General features: G+C 38.0%; 1 protein-coding gene across 7 annotated transcripts in view; it reads left to right on the top strand.

Moving 5' to 3' along the window:
* Positions 1-14,604, top strand: part of NCOA1 (nuclear receptor coactivator 1) — a 186,474-nt gene that overhangs the window by 151,625 nt on the left and 20,245 nt on the right. For 6 of the 7 annotated variants that reach the window (XM_047067823.1, XM_047067824.1, XM_047067821.1 and 3 more), the window contains 3 exons: positions 745-1,059; positions 9,482-9,583; positions 11,370-11,772. In XM_047067823.1, coding sequence (XP_046923779.1) covers positions 745-1,059; positions 9,482-9,583; positions 11,370-11,772 — 820 coding nt within the window. The remainder of the gene's footprint in view (positions 1-744; positions 1,060-9,481; positions 9,584-11,369; positions 11,773-14,604) is intronic. The other variant, XM_047067826.1, reaches the window with a different exon arrangement.

Here is a 14,604-nt window from a genome sequence, read left to right as displayed (position 1 = left end):
CATTACTTCTTATTCTAGGACTTAATTTATCCTTCATTCGTGCTAGACCTCAACCTATATATTCCATGATGCTCCAACTTCCAGGCATTTTTCACACTGTGAGGTTAAAAAATCAACATTCTTTTAAGGAGTAGAATATAAGGTATCAGAATGCATAGCCCACAAAAAGGGGAAGTTATGTTTCATAAAATTTTCCTTTCAGTTACATACACCGGGTCACAATTTAAATTAGATTTTTTACAGTGAATAATAGTATAAATTTTGAAAGCCATAGCTATGGCATTCTGTTAGGCCAGCTATGAATTTTTTTCAAATAAGAGAAAAGGATGAATTTTGTATTTGAGATAGAAAAATGCTTAATTAATCACTCCTTTAGGAATCTAACTCCTCATGGTAAACTGTTACAGGTAAAGTGTGTTCTCTCTTAGGCTTTGCAGTGTGGTTCTTTTTAAACCTTTTAGCTTTATCTCACTGATTTTAGGGCCTTTTGTTTTAACCATGTTTTTATCTCTTTTCTGAGATTTTAAACATCTCAGTTCATCTGTTACTCCATTTCAAAAGTTAACTTTTCATAAGTGATTCCTTTATGTAGCAAACTCCTAGAGAGCTTCATGACTTCAACATGAATATTTTATAATAAGACGTTCTAGAGGTAAATGTTCTCAGATCCAAGATTATATAGAGAAGCATGTCACGTATTGGCATTAACTTATTTGTAAAATGTTCTGGCTTGCTGTCCAACAGGGAGGTGGATTAGATGTGTTATCAGAGAGATTTCCACCACAACAAGCAACACCACCTTTGATGATGGACGAAAGACCCAACCTTTATTCCCAGCCTTATTCTTCTCCTTCACCTACTGCCAATCTCTCCAGCCCTTTCCAAGGCATGGTCAGGCAAAAACCTTCACTGGGGACTATGCCTGTTCAAGTAACACCTCCCCGAGGCGCTTTTTCACCCAGCATGGGCATGCAGCCCAGACAGACTCTGAACAGACCTCCCGCTGCCCCCAACCAGCTGCGGCTTCAGCTTCAGCAGCGCTTGCAGGGACAGCAGCAGGTGAGCACTCTTTTTTAGCAGGTGATACATTTAAAGGCGTGTGCTGGCTCCCTCTCTGAAATAAGAACAGCCTAATTGCTACAAGAAAGGTATTAAGTGGGAGTAGTCCCACAACCTTTATGAAAGACTCAAAAAACTGTCCTTGGTCTGCTAGGATAAAATAAAGAACACGTTCATTCAGCTAAAGGCAACTGGCTCATAACAGTACTGTGAGACTTAAAATTTTAAAGCAAGTGGATTTTGTTTTTTGAGACAAAATATTTAGGACAAACGTCATATCATTATTAAATTAATAAAGAGAAATATGTAGCTTAATTTATCAAGTAGAGCATCAAAAGGTACTGTTATGATTGATTGATGGAACAGAAAATGGAATCTTTGTTGTTTGAAGTTGGAGTGATTGAAGCTTAATGATGTTATTATATTAGGAGAGTAGAGTAGAGGAAAGGATAGTTTGAGGGTCTGGGGAGTTGTGGGTGAGTTAAATCTTCTGTCTCATGACAGGTAATGAATGGGTATAATGGCATAAATATTTAAGATTGAATGAGCAGCACATACAGAGATAAGCATCAAGACCAAAAAAGCAAATGGTTAAAAGTATCGGCTCTGGGAAGTGGGACCAGCACTATAGATTGTTACTTCTTCTTATTTATCTTTTTGTATTTTTTTAACCATCTGTATGTATTACTTTGGATTTTCTGTAAAGTATTTAAAGCAATTTCCTAGAGTGTTAGAAATTCAGAAAGGAAGAGAAAGAAGGAACTAAATTATATTAGAAAGGCAATATTATATAATGTTATAGGAGCTCTAGATTCAAGTCCTACTTCTGACCTTACTTAGGTGGGTTGGCAATCAAATGATTTACCCTTTTAAAGCCTCTGATTTCTGATTATAGCCATAAAAGGAGACTAATAAATAACCCCTCTACCTCATCGGCGGTGTGTAGATTAGATGAGTTAGTACATGTAAAGATCTTAACATAGTGCCAGGCATGCAGTAACACTAAACACTAGCTCTTATTATCAAATTATATTCAGTAAATACAATAAGTAATATAAAATGAGTTTCCATTCCACTTAAAAAGAAGATGATGAAAGGGACAAAGAGAAAGGGAGCTCCAGACGAGATAGGAAAAAATTATTAATGGTAGAATAACAAAAAAAAGGAATACTATTTAAAATTCTAGGGTGGAATAAAGAACTGAAAGAGGAATTAGGGGAAGAGAGGGAAGAAAAGAGAAATCTAGAAAGGAAATAGTAATGTGTTCTGAGTATTAGTTGAAGGTAAACTACCTCTTGCTATAACTTGTCATTATTCAGTAGAGAGCACAAGAATAAGAAATGCTTATTGGTTCACAAAACATGTCATTTGCAAAACATATTTAGGGAGACTACCAGGCACTATGAGGAATACAAAGAATTAAGGAGATACAGGCAACTTTTAGAACTTCCCATCAGCTTGGAATATTCCAAACATACACAACTGGAAACTTACATAACAGTGCAAGTAGTGATTAAGGGTTAACCCAAAAAGTAGAGGAAAACGTAGGTGTGCTGATTTTCATTTTACAGGGTAGAGTCAGTAAATACTGTTTAAAGGCAAGGGTTCATTGAGCAAGGCCAGATCAACAGTCTAGGTTAGGTTTGTGAGTGGATGAGATAATAATTCGCACGTAGGTTGGGGAAAAAATCACTTTTACTTTGATTTTTTCCTAAAACAGCTGATAAGCGGAGGTAGCAATGCAGAGGGTACACATGAAATAAGGGTGCAAATAGACGAATGTGGCTCCTTGTTGCTTCCTTTAAATATCAGGGAGACATGTCCAAAGTTTGGTGGTCTTGGTAACCCAACAGAGTGAAGTATCCATCAAGTTAGAGAAAGTTTTGAGCCCTGAGATATGTCAGTACACAAAACAACCTATAATGCCGTGTAAGACAATACTTTGCTACCAAATGAGCCTCATCATCCAGACCTACTTTCTGGGTTCTGGACCATAAGTTCTTCTGTATAACAGTGGGACATCCCAGTCCACAGTCTGTAAATGCTTGGAGTCTTCTGTGTGAGTTAAGGGCTCTCTGCGAGGTCTGGCCAAGGCTTATCTCAGTCATCGTTTCAGTTAAGATGCTTTCAGCAACATGGAAAGAAAAAACATCAATTCAAAGGAGTGAAACCATTTTTAAAAAGTATTTTGACTCAGATAATGAGATGATACAAAGTAGAGACAGGTTGAGGTGCGGTTACCTCACAGGCTCAAGAATGTTATCCAAGGACCTACGTTCTTTCTATCTTTTTACTCTCTAATCCCTGGCAACTAGAAAAATGGCTCCAGTGGTTACAAATATCACATGCACCTGTGCATCTTTTTCCATAAGCCAAGAAACTTTTTCCAGGTTCTTGCCCTTCTTTCCTCCCTCCCACTCCAAAAAAAGAAAACGGGGGGAAAATTGTTTTTTCACATGTCTGGCCAGCCAGAACTGAGTCACATGTACACCCTTAACCACCTGATGGCAAGGATTGGCTTAGAGCACACAGTTAACCCCTTGTGCATGATTTGGGATAGTCAGCTGAACAGACTCCTAGTTTGTCATTGAGGAGGAAGGGGAGGGTAAATGGCTGTGAGTTGGCAATAACAATACCTGACAAAATCAAGAAATGGAGGTTTATTTAAAGTTGCACGTGTTGGGATCAAATTGGTGAACTGAGATGGAACACTTGCCCTTTCTCCTGCCTGAATTCCATTAGATGACAGGATGTATATTTTAAATGAATAAGTTCATATTAGTGCAGAGAAAAAGAAAAACACTAAAAATTGGTACACTATAAATTAAGTGATTTTGAAATAGAAAGCAAACATGAGAAAGAAACAAAATAATCATATACGAACACTACAACTGCTTATGTAGAAAATCCAAGAGAACCTACAGAGGACTTAGAATTAATTGAGAAGTTTCGCAGTGTTTCTAGAAAAAAAAAAAAACCCAAGAAATAAAGATTAATAGCAATCCTTTTTACTATCAACAACCAATTAAGAAATATAATTTCAAAATATGTTCTCAATTTATAAAACTTAGAAAATTATTAATCGTAATTGCAAGTTAAAAAAAAGATCCAAACGAAGATATTAGTGAGTTGAAAGACTATCATAAAGATGGCAATTTTGGGGGGCGCCTGGGTGGCTCAGTCGGTTAAGTGTCTGACTTTGTCTCAGATCATGATCTTATGGTCCCTGGGTTCGGGCCCACACCAGGCTCTGTGCCGACAGCTCAGAGCCCGGAGCCTGCTTCAGATTCTGTGTCTCCCTGTCTCTCTGCCTGTCCCCTACTCGTACTCTGTCTCTCTGTCTCAGAAATGAATGTTAAATTTTTTTAAAGATGACAATTGTTCTGAAATTAATTAAATTCAGTAGAATTCCAGTCAGAATCTCAACATGAAACTTAACAAATAAATGCTAACTTTATTTTAGAAGCATGAGTACGAAATCTTAAAGAAGGAGGATGAACTTGCCTTACCAAATACCAAGATTTAAAACCAAGCTTTGGAACTTAAAACAATGTGGAACTGTCATAGGGATAGACAGTTCTTCCAATTGGAACACAGTAGAGAACCCAGACATACACTCAGATGTATATAAAGATTTTATAAGGGACAGAAGTGGCAATCAGTGGAGAAAGGATGGCCTGTAGAATAAATGCTAGTACGTTTGGCTGTCCATGAGGGGAAAAAATTCGATTAGATTCATTATCTCATGCCATGCACAAAAATAAATTCTGGGTATTTTAATGACCTAAATGTGAATATGAGATTTCTGTGGCCCTGAAAAAAATGACATAAAGGAAAAGGTTGATTTTTGCATTCCAAGTTTAAAACTTACAAAAGATAACAGGGCGCCTGGGTGGCTCAGTCGGTTAAGCCTCTGACTTCGGCTCAGGTCATGATCTCGTGGTTCGTGGGTTCGAGCCCTGCGTCAGTCTCTGTGTGGACAGCTCAGAGCCTGGAGCCTGCTTCGGAGTCTGTGTCTCCCTCTCTCTCTGCCCCTCCCCCAGTCGTGCTCTGTCTCTCTCAGTCTCTCAAAAATAAATAAACATTAAAAAAAAAGATACCATAAACAAGGTTAAAAGACAAGCCATAGACTCAGGGAAGATATTTGCAACCCCGTATAACTGACAAAGGATTAGTATCCAGAATATCTCAGATTCATAACATGGTGTTCATAATACACTTATCTCTCTAGATTGAAATCATCTGTTTACTTGTTGGTCATATCCTCTCATGCCTTCTTCCCTCTTGCCAAACACAGGAGATGTAAAACATCTCATAGGCAGGAATTTAGGACAGTGCCTGATGGTTTGAAAAAAGAAAGGTACAAACTCAGATCTACATCACAGTTTATTTCTTTTTAATGGATTTTAAGAAAATCAGTTTAAAAACCTATTTCTTGACCTTAACTATATCTCATTGACTGGAATATGGTACACAAAGAGTAAAAAGATTCTAAGATTTTAAATTTTATTATATAGTTATGAATAATCCCTAGTTGGTGGGGGGCGGGGGGGGCAAGGGGAGGAAAAACACCCTAGGAAACTAGTAGAGATGCATTAGTTGATGGGGCGCCTGGGTGGCTCAGTTGGTTAAGTGTCCAACTTCAGCTCAGGTCATGATCTCACAGTCTGTGAGTTCGAGCCCTGTGTCAGGCTCTGGGCTGACAGCTCGGAGCCTGGAGCCTGCTTCGGATTCTGTGTCTCCCTCTCTCTCTGCCCCTCCCCTGCTCATGCTCTGTCTCTCTCTGTCTCAAAAATAAATAAAAACTTAAAAAAAAAAAAAAGAATTTCTAAAGTTCTATTTTCAGAAAAGGACAACAGCAAAAATGGGTAGACCTGTTGCTTGTAGAAAATGGTATAACATTGGCTGATAAGAGATGTAATTATTCTGTTCTAGTTTTGTTTTCTTCTTCTCCAGCAAGGGTCTTCATACTCCCAAGAAAAGGATAATATGAAAAGGGAGGGGTGCCTGGGTGGCTCAGTCGGTTGAGCATTCAACTTCAGCTCAGGTCATGATCTCACAGCTCGTGAGTTTGAGCCCTGCGTTGGACTCTGCACTGACAGCTCAGAGCCAGGAACCCACTTCGGATTCTGTGTCTTCCTCTCTCTACCCCTAACCCACTCGCATTCTGTCTCTGTCTCTCTAAAAATAAATAAATATTACAAAAAATTTTTTGAAAAGGGAGTAACAGTTGAGACAGGTAAAGAAATGTGATTACTTAGCCATCTTAAAACAAGTCAAGTCCACTTGTGTTATGTGTTAGGGTACTGAAGAAGGGTATGGATCTGGTAGAAGAACCACTATTGATAATTTTTTATATTATATAGAAAATAGAAGTAACCAGAAAGTAGAACTAAGATCAAAGGGCAGAAAATACAGGGAGGCAAATTTCACCTCTAGAATTCTGACCATGAAAACTGCCTGATGTAAGAATGAGCTTCTTTAAAAGAACTCCTTGTCAAAAATTTACACGGTGGCTGAATCAGGGTTTTCAATCTTGGCACTCTTGAAAGTTTGGGATAGATAATTCTAGTTATAGGGCACTTTCCCATTCATTTAAGAACATTTAGCAGCATCCCTGACCTCTACCCATTAGATGCCAGTAGCAGCTTTTCCCCAAGACAGCCAAAAATGTCTTCAGACATTGCTAAATGTCTCTTGTGGGGCAGAATCATCCCTGATTGAGAACCTCTAGCTAGGTAATCATCTTTTAGTTTTCCTATAGAAGGACTTCTTCTTGGTAAGGCATTGGAAAAAAAAAAAAAAACATTCAGACAGACAAAATGTCAGCTGGTCTGAACTCTGGGTGTGTGTGTGTGTGTGTGTGTGTGTGTGTGTGTGTGTGTGTGTGTGTGTATGAAAGAGGGGGGGGTGTTTTATACATGTGGGTTGAGTTTGTACTGTTCCACTGGCCTCAAGCCCCACATTTCCTTTTATAATAGAAGTCTTTTGACCTGGCCTCTGTAGACTTTTGAATTTATGTCCCCAGCTGTAAAGACTACTGACCTCTCTCCACCCACCAACCAAAAGTCAAGATTTCCGAGGAGTTAAAGGATATGGTGATCATTTTGGGAAGACTTCCTTGGCAGAAATAGAGCTTGATCTGCTTGCTAGATAATCGGTAGCATTTTAGTAGGTCAGAGTGAGGCAGCTGTACACTGCCTTAGTCAGGTTGTGCACAGAGATGGTCAAGGGGAGGATGGGGAAATGAATAAGAATTATTTCAAGGGCAGAAACAGATCAATTTTGCAGAAAGTGCTTGTAGATTGCAGTAATTTCTTCTACTTCCAAAAATAGCCTGTTTATTTTCCAAGGTAGTAATATATTTCCTAAGGTTATTTTCTCAATTTTACTACTTCTCAGGCATCTTTCCTCCATCCCCACCCATTGCATTCTCACACTGTCTCCCAATTCCAAGAACATATAAAGCTGTGAGTTTGGAATCCCAACTCCCACTCCCCCAGCAACATTACTTGTCTTCATCACTGCGTATTCGTGTATTTTCACCTGTCCTCATTGCTTTGTCTTCTGTTTTTAGACTCGCTGTACTTTCTGCCTCAGGTTAACTCTGCCATCCTCCTGCCAGCTGACATTCTCATCTTTCAAGGTCCCATTGAGCTCACTCATGCCCTTGGTCCCTCCCTTCACGTCTTCGGCTGAGTTAGTTGTAGACATCCCTGTATACACACGTACAGCACTTGTGGGTGGCGCCATTCTGTATTGGCCTGTGCCACTCAACAGAGAATTCCTGGAGGAAAGAAATATGCTCACCTCTTTAGCCTTCAAACCTTATGTAGTATCTTGCGTACAGTTAGTTTTGTTTTGTTTTGTGTTTTTATAAATCTTCATAAAGTTCATGGTTTATTTAAACGTATGTCTGTGGTCTGTAGAATTTAATAAGTATATAGATTTTTGTACTTAAGAGTCCCTTTGACTTTTAAAGCCATAATGTTCATATCTTTATTTTTTAAGCGATTCCAAATGTTTTATCATATTCCACAAATGCCTGAAAATTTTCATTTTAATCCTTATATTCTGTTGAGCTTTCCCCCCAAAAACAGTTTGTTTTCTGACCTAATGGGAGTGAGAAAATTAATGAAACCAGAATTAAGAATTGAGCTGTTTGGAAATGGGTGATTTCATCACTTTTTACAACAATATGGATTTTCTTACAAAACTTTCTTAGTCTTTCTAGTTTGCATTTAGTATATTGGAATATATTAAATGTATTAAAATGTAAACTATATTGACATGTTAATGTGTTTATTAGTAATTTATGTTATAAAATGCCATATAAACACAAAATAGTATTGATATTGTTGCTGTTATCTCTCTGAACAGTTTATTCATATCAAATTATTGAGCAAGAAATTCTTTAAGCTATAGATTATCAGGAAATATCACTTCCAAGGATGCTTGTTTTGTTACCTGATAAAGTTAAGGAATGCCTATGACCTGGAACCCTAAGTCCAATACAGACAGCATCTTCCAAACTAGCGTTCCATACAAGATTGTTCTGTAGTCATGTTAATGGCTACGTGTCAGGAAAAAAGGTTTCTGAGAACAAGTTGCATAGTATAACGCCTTCTTGAAGATCCATAGTGTGCTTTGGTCAATTAAAGGCTCATAGAATTACTGCAGTAAAGAAATCTGTTTCACCTTGTGTAACCCATCATTTCCAATACTTAATACAGCACAGCATGCTATTTTCCTGGCACATCTATTAATATCCTGCAGAACAGTGTTCTTTAGAACACCAATTTGGGAAATGCTGGTCTAAAGTAATTACTTCTTCTAGTTAAATAAATAGTCTATTTTCTCAAACCATTTGTTTCTTACATAATTCTCTTCAGTGAATGAAATCATGTTGGATTTCCCCAAATATGTACCCATCCGACAGTCAGTCTTCAAATGAGAAGTGCCTCAACTTTTCCATTCATCTTCCAAACTTTTATAGAATGTGCCCTATTATATACTTACTTTTATATTTACAAGTGTTTAAGACCAAGGGCTGATGTTTCTTTTCTCTCCATTATTGTACTTGACTGAAATAATTATTAGCGTGTTTTAAAAAGTACGCTGTATGTACGATATGTGTATATACCTATTTGCATATATATGTATATATATATATATATATGTACATGAATATGGATTCTGCTTTTAAATGCTTTGTCATATTTGGTGTTCTGTAGACAAGAAGTATTTGATAAATGTTAGGAATTGCCAGCCTTTTGGCAAATAAACATGGGAAATAATCTTACTAAACTTGTAATACTAAAACTTGTTAGTAATCAATAAAAAGTTTGTGTCACTCTGTGAGGGCCAAAGTATATGTTTGCATATAGAAATATGATATCTCATTGTTTACATTTTTCTCTAGTTGATACACCAAAATCGGCAAGCTATCTTAAACCAGTTTGCAGCAAACACTCCCGTTGGCATCAATATGAGATCAGGCATGCAGCAGCAGATTACACCTCAGGTACTGTGAGAAAACCAGGCATTGTTAGTACTCCTCCAGCCCAAGCTGTGTTTCTCCAAGTGTTGACTGGAGTGTCTGAAATGGTCTGTGAATTGATCTTCTTATGTGGTAGTCCAGCTTTCTTCTAGAATGAATTTATAATTGACTTGTGATACCCCTTACTGATATTTGATCTGAAGCCAAGGGTTCCCTGTTTGGTTTTATTGGTATTGTTGTCACTGCTATTAGATACCCGATGAATAAGTAGAAAACTCTTACTGCTATCCCAAATAATACCAGTAATAAGAAGCCTAGATAAGAAACTGTGTGAATGGTAGCTGAAACCTGATCAAAACTCAGTTACATTGCTGAGTTATCTTACCTACCTTGTGTTCTCTGCTCAGTCCGAGCATCAGCATTTTCTATTTATTTTTCATTTGTTTTAACAATCCTTGGATATGAACCCCGAGCCACTGGAACTTTAAACATAAAAAGAATTGGGTAGCCTTCTGAGTCTTGTCTAGTACTCACTCCCTGCTTAACTTCCACACATACTTTAATATTTTTGCTTCAACCACTTTTTTTATGTTTCCTTAACCAAGGTGACACACAGATTTGGGAGATGAGGAATTTTAGAGAGGATTCAAACAACTTTTCTTTTCTCCATGAAATGCACCTAGATGGATTTGGGCAAATACAGGAAGCTAACTGTTAACCAAAAGGATAAATATTGACAGAAACTACTGTTAAGCAGCAGACATTGGTGTCTTCATGGATCCATACTTGGGTTTCTCTGTTTTAAGAAACATCAGTGATTAGGTCATACAAGGTTAATTAGGTTATAAGGAAAGAAGACCCCACTTTTGGAATTCACATAAAGATGATTTGTGTCAGAAAGTCATATGTCACAGTTTCTTCTAGATTGGACTATATCTGGTTGGCAAGTTTAATTTTAAAGGAGCTATATGCTCTAACCTGATCCTCGGTCTGAATTGAAATTTTCTGAGGAAGGCTTTATTGACATGCCATATTGCTTTACGGGTTAGACCAAAAAGTGATTTTAGCCTACTTTTATGGCTTCTTTTATCATTCCTAGTATTACAGCTATTAAAATATGTACTCCAATGCCTCGAGCAGTCTTTACTGCAACAATGATATAAAATAGCTGGTTCTATTTATTTCTGTTTATTATTTTATTTCTAATGAATTATTTTCTTTTTAAGTAACAATTTATTTGGCACTGGATCCTGGATTTCTGATTCTTCCTTTTTAAACAGTATTTGTAGGTTTTTCTAGTTGTAAAGGTAATGCATGTTCATTATAAATAATTTGGAAAATATAGGAAATATGAAGAAAATTAAAATCAACTATAATCACATTTTATTCATGAAAGTGGAATAACTGATCTTAGTGCAAAAAGGCAGGGGCACACCTGGGTGCCTCAATCAGTTGAGTGTTTTGACTCTTGATTTCAGCTCAGGTCATGATCGCGTGTGGTTCGTGGGATCGAGCCCCATGTCAGGCTCTGCCCTGGTGGCATGGGGCTTGCTTGGGATTTTTCTCTCTCTCCCTCAAAATAAGTAAGTAAACATTAAAAAGGGAGGGGACTAAGAAACACAGTAAATTTGGGGGAAATGAAAAAGAAAAAAGTCTCGTAACAACCTAAAGTCAGATAAGATCGAAGTCATAGTGATAATTGCTACATATTTTGTTGTCCCAAGCTACTAGGCTTTATCCTGTAAGCTTTCCAAAATAGGTGGCGACGATAACAATATTAATAAGTGAGGATTTGTTTTCTCCTTTGCAGCCACCCCTGAACGCCCAAATGTTGGCACAGCGCCAGCGGGAGTTGTACAGCCAACAGCACCGACAGAGGCAGCTAATACAGCAGCAAAGAGCCATGCTCATGAGGCAACAAAGCTTTGGGAACAACCTCCCTCCCTCATCTGGACTGCCAGTTCAAATGGGGAACCCCCGTCTTCCTCAGGGTGCTCCGCAGCAATTTCCCTACCCACCAAACTATGGTACAAATCCAGGAACCCCACCTGCTTCTACCAGCCCGTTTTCACAACTGGCAGCAAATCCCGAGTCAACCTTGGCCAACCGCAACAGCATGGTGAACAGAGGCATGACAGGAAACATGGGAGGACAGTTTGGCACTGGAATCAATCCTCAGATGCAGCAGAATGTCTTCCAGTATCCAGGATCAGGTATGAGGATTACACCTCTATGCTGCTTTATTACGTATACGTACAGGCTCACTGACGGTGAGGCAGTGAGCTGAAGAAGAAAGACGCTGACCTGGGAGTCAGGAGATCCAGGCTTCAGACTCCTCTCTTGCCACTAATGGCTCATTGAGGCTCGTTGAAAGCTAAGATGATTAATGACACGATCCAGAAGGACCTGTCTGATTCTAACATTTTTAACATTTTGTCTGCAAAGCATATTCTTTTATTTTCTTACTTTCTGTCACGGGTCCTTGTGAGAATCTCATGAGAGTCCACTTCAGACAGTGAGTTGAAGTACATTAACTCAAAATTTGCCTACAGTGTTTTCCTTATGTTGGAGATTTGGGTCTTTTGATAGTTTATATAGGGATAACACATCTTTACAAAGTGTCTCAGACTTCTCATTGGAGCACTCTTAGCTGTTTAAGTTACAAGCTATTCCTCTGGAATATCAGGAACTTTCTGGCTTTCAGAAGGTTTTTTCCTTTTTAAGCTTTTGTTTGCATTGTCTCCCTTCTATTCTCTTTGTCCTAGGGGATGATGTCCCTTTAAATTTTACTTCTGTCGCTTTCAGATTCTTTTTTTTTTTAATTTCTTTTTAATTGTTTTACATTTATTTATTTTTGAGAGACAGAGCATGAGCAGGGGAGGGGCAGAGAGAGAGGGAGACACAGAATCGGAAGCAGGCTCCAGGCTCTGAGCTGTCAGCACAGAGCCCGACGCGGGGCTTGAACCCACGGACCGCGAGATCATGACCTGAGCCAAAGTCGGACACTTAACCGACTGAGCCACCCAGGTACCCCTGTCGCTTTCAGATTCTAATGGGTAGTGGCAATAAAACACATTTGTTTAATCCATGATATTTAATCAAACTCTGATGCAAATTTAATGGCAAATTCCTGGGGAAAAATTGAAACAAATCCCTTCATTTTATAAGTGAAAGAAAAAGTAAATTATAAGGCAGCCTAAAAATGAATTTCCATGAGAAGGCTGCTATTTGACTTGAATAAAATGTTGAGGTTCTATAGAGATTTCTTACATGGCAATATGCTTATCAACTTTGACAGCCAAATCAATGTAGACTTTCATTCTGGTGGCAACAAGTACTAAAATCCTGTGACTATCAAATTAAGTTATCTAAGGAGACTTGTGTCAGACAGCACCAGAATTCTCTAAAACCTTTTACTCAAAATTATGTCACATCAGTTCCTTTGTCCTCAGCACAATGAAGTCATCTTTGGCTGGCTTATATCACTGACAATATCTGTATGGGCAAGAAAAGGATTATAAATCCATATCCTAATTATAATATCGTCTGAACCTTTTGAAGGCCACTTTCATGTGTCTTACGATTTCTGCATGCAAAGAACTTGACAAGGCTTTTTCACTTTATTCTAGCCTGCTGAAGTACTTCCTCCAACGTTAGAAGACTCCATTAGATATCTCTTTCCCCACTGCTCTTCAAAAGGCAACTTAGCCCAGACAGCAAATAGAGTTGCATTCATAATATTGATTACAGAGCCTCAAATCAAAAGATTATCTCGTTCACTGGTGAAAAAAAATAGCTGTGAGTAAGCCCAACATTAGTAAATTCCCCAAAGACTCTTTTCTCTTAAAAAAAATAAAAATGAAAACAGTACTTCTATCTATTTTCAGTCATGCTCTTTAACACCTCTTCTCTGGAAAGCCAAGAAAGAACTTCCTATCCTGCTCTGGTTCCTCCACAAAGCCACCTAGAAAAGCAGGGCTTCAGAACCCCATTGCCAGTGAAATTGACAAGATTTCTTTCAGAGTTGTGGGTCTAGTCTGATCTGTTGTGGTACACAGTGATTGAGATAATGAGCTGGTGGAATTTACTTCTCTAAGCCACACAGCTGGATGTGTTGCTACCCTTTATACGGCTCTATCTGGTACATGGATTTTTCTTCTAGTCCAAATTTTGATGGGCAGGAAAATGCTCTTCACAAAGTAAGAATTCATCTTTGGTAAAGTCAGCATTCATACTACAAACAAAACCCAGACGCTGGATGCACTCGGGAGAGTGGTTGTTTTCATCCAGGTGCAAATTGAAATGAATGACAGAGCTTTCAGTTCTTCCCTGAACTGCTTCAAAATAATAGGGGGGAATTGGCAGTTTTTCTGGAGAGCAAAAGAACATTTAAAGAGGCAATGTTTTTAGTTTTTCCACTGCTCTAAGTTACAAACTCATTCCAACATTATCAGCAATCTGGTAGAAATCTTCAAGACCAGGTTTTGTGGGACTACAAATTCAAGTTCTGGAAAAGTTTTCAGGCTTTTCAAATGAGGCCTTCTTTCAAAAAATAAAATAAAATCAAGGCCACCACGTGTTTTTATAAATAAAGTTTGTAACATAAAGTTTGATTGTAACCATCGTCATTAGTTTACATAGTGTCATCTGTGGTTGGCTTCATACAGAGTTGAGTAATTATACCAGAAACCTTGTAGCCTGCAAAACCAGAAATATTTCCCATCTGGCCCTTGGCAGAAAAAGTTTGTTGTGTTCATTGATGATAGTAAAACCAAAAGTTGAATTCATTAACTTTTGTCTTTTGCTTTGGCGTCTTTTCGATATAGGCCCAAAGTAAATGAAGGAATGTGTGGGTAATATTAATGGCAGAGTGTGCTTTCTTTTATTTCTGAAAGCCACAAACTTTTCTAGACTATCGTGTCTCAATGATGAGTGCACAAGAACAGAATTAGACATTTAAAATTTATTTGATACTAAGGTGATATTTAAAGTAAATATGATGGAAATTTTTACAAAATTTTGTACCCACTTCATGAATTCCTTGA

The sequence above is a fragment of the Lynx rufus genome, unplaced genomic scaffold (assembly GCF_022079265.1).
Source record: "Lynx rufus isolate CCGP_SWC_20201006 ecotype Redwood Valley unplaced genomic scaffold, mLynRuf1.p SCAF_8, whole genome shotgun sequence".
NCBI classification, from domain to species: Eukaryota; Metazoa; Chordata; class Mammalia; order Carnivora; family Felidae; genus Lynx; species Lynx rufus.
This window is presented reverse-complemented; position numbering and strand designations above follow the sequence as displayed.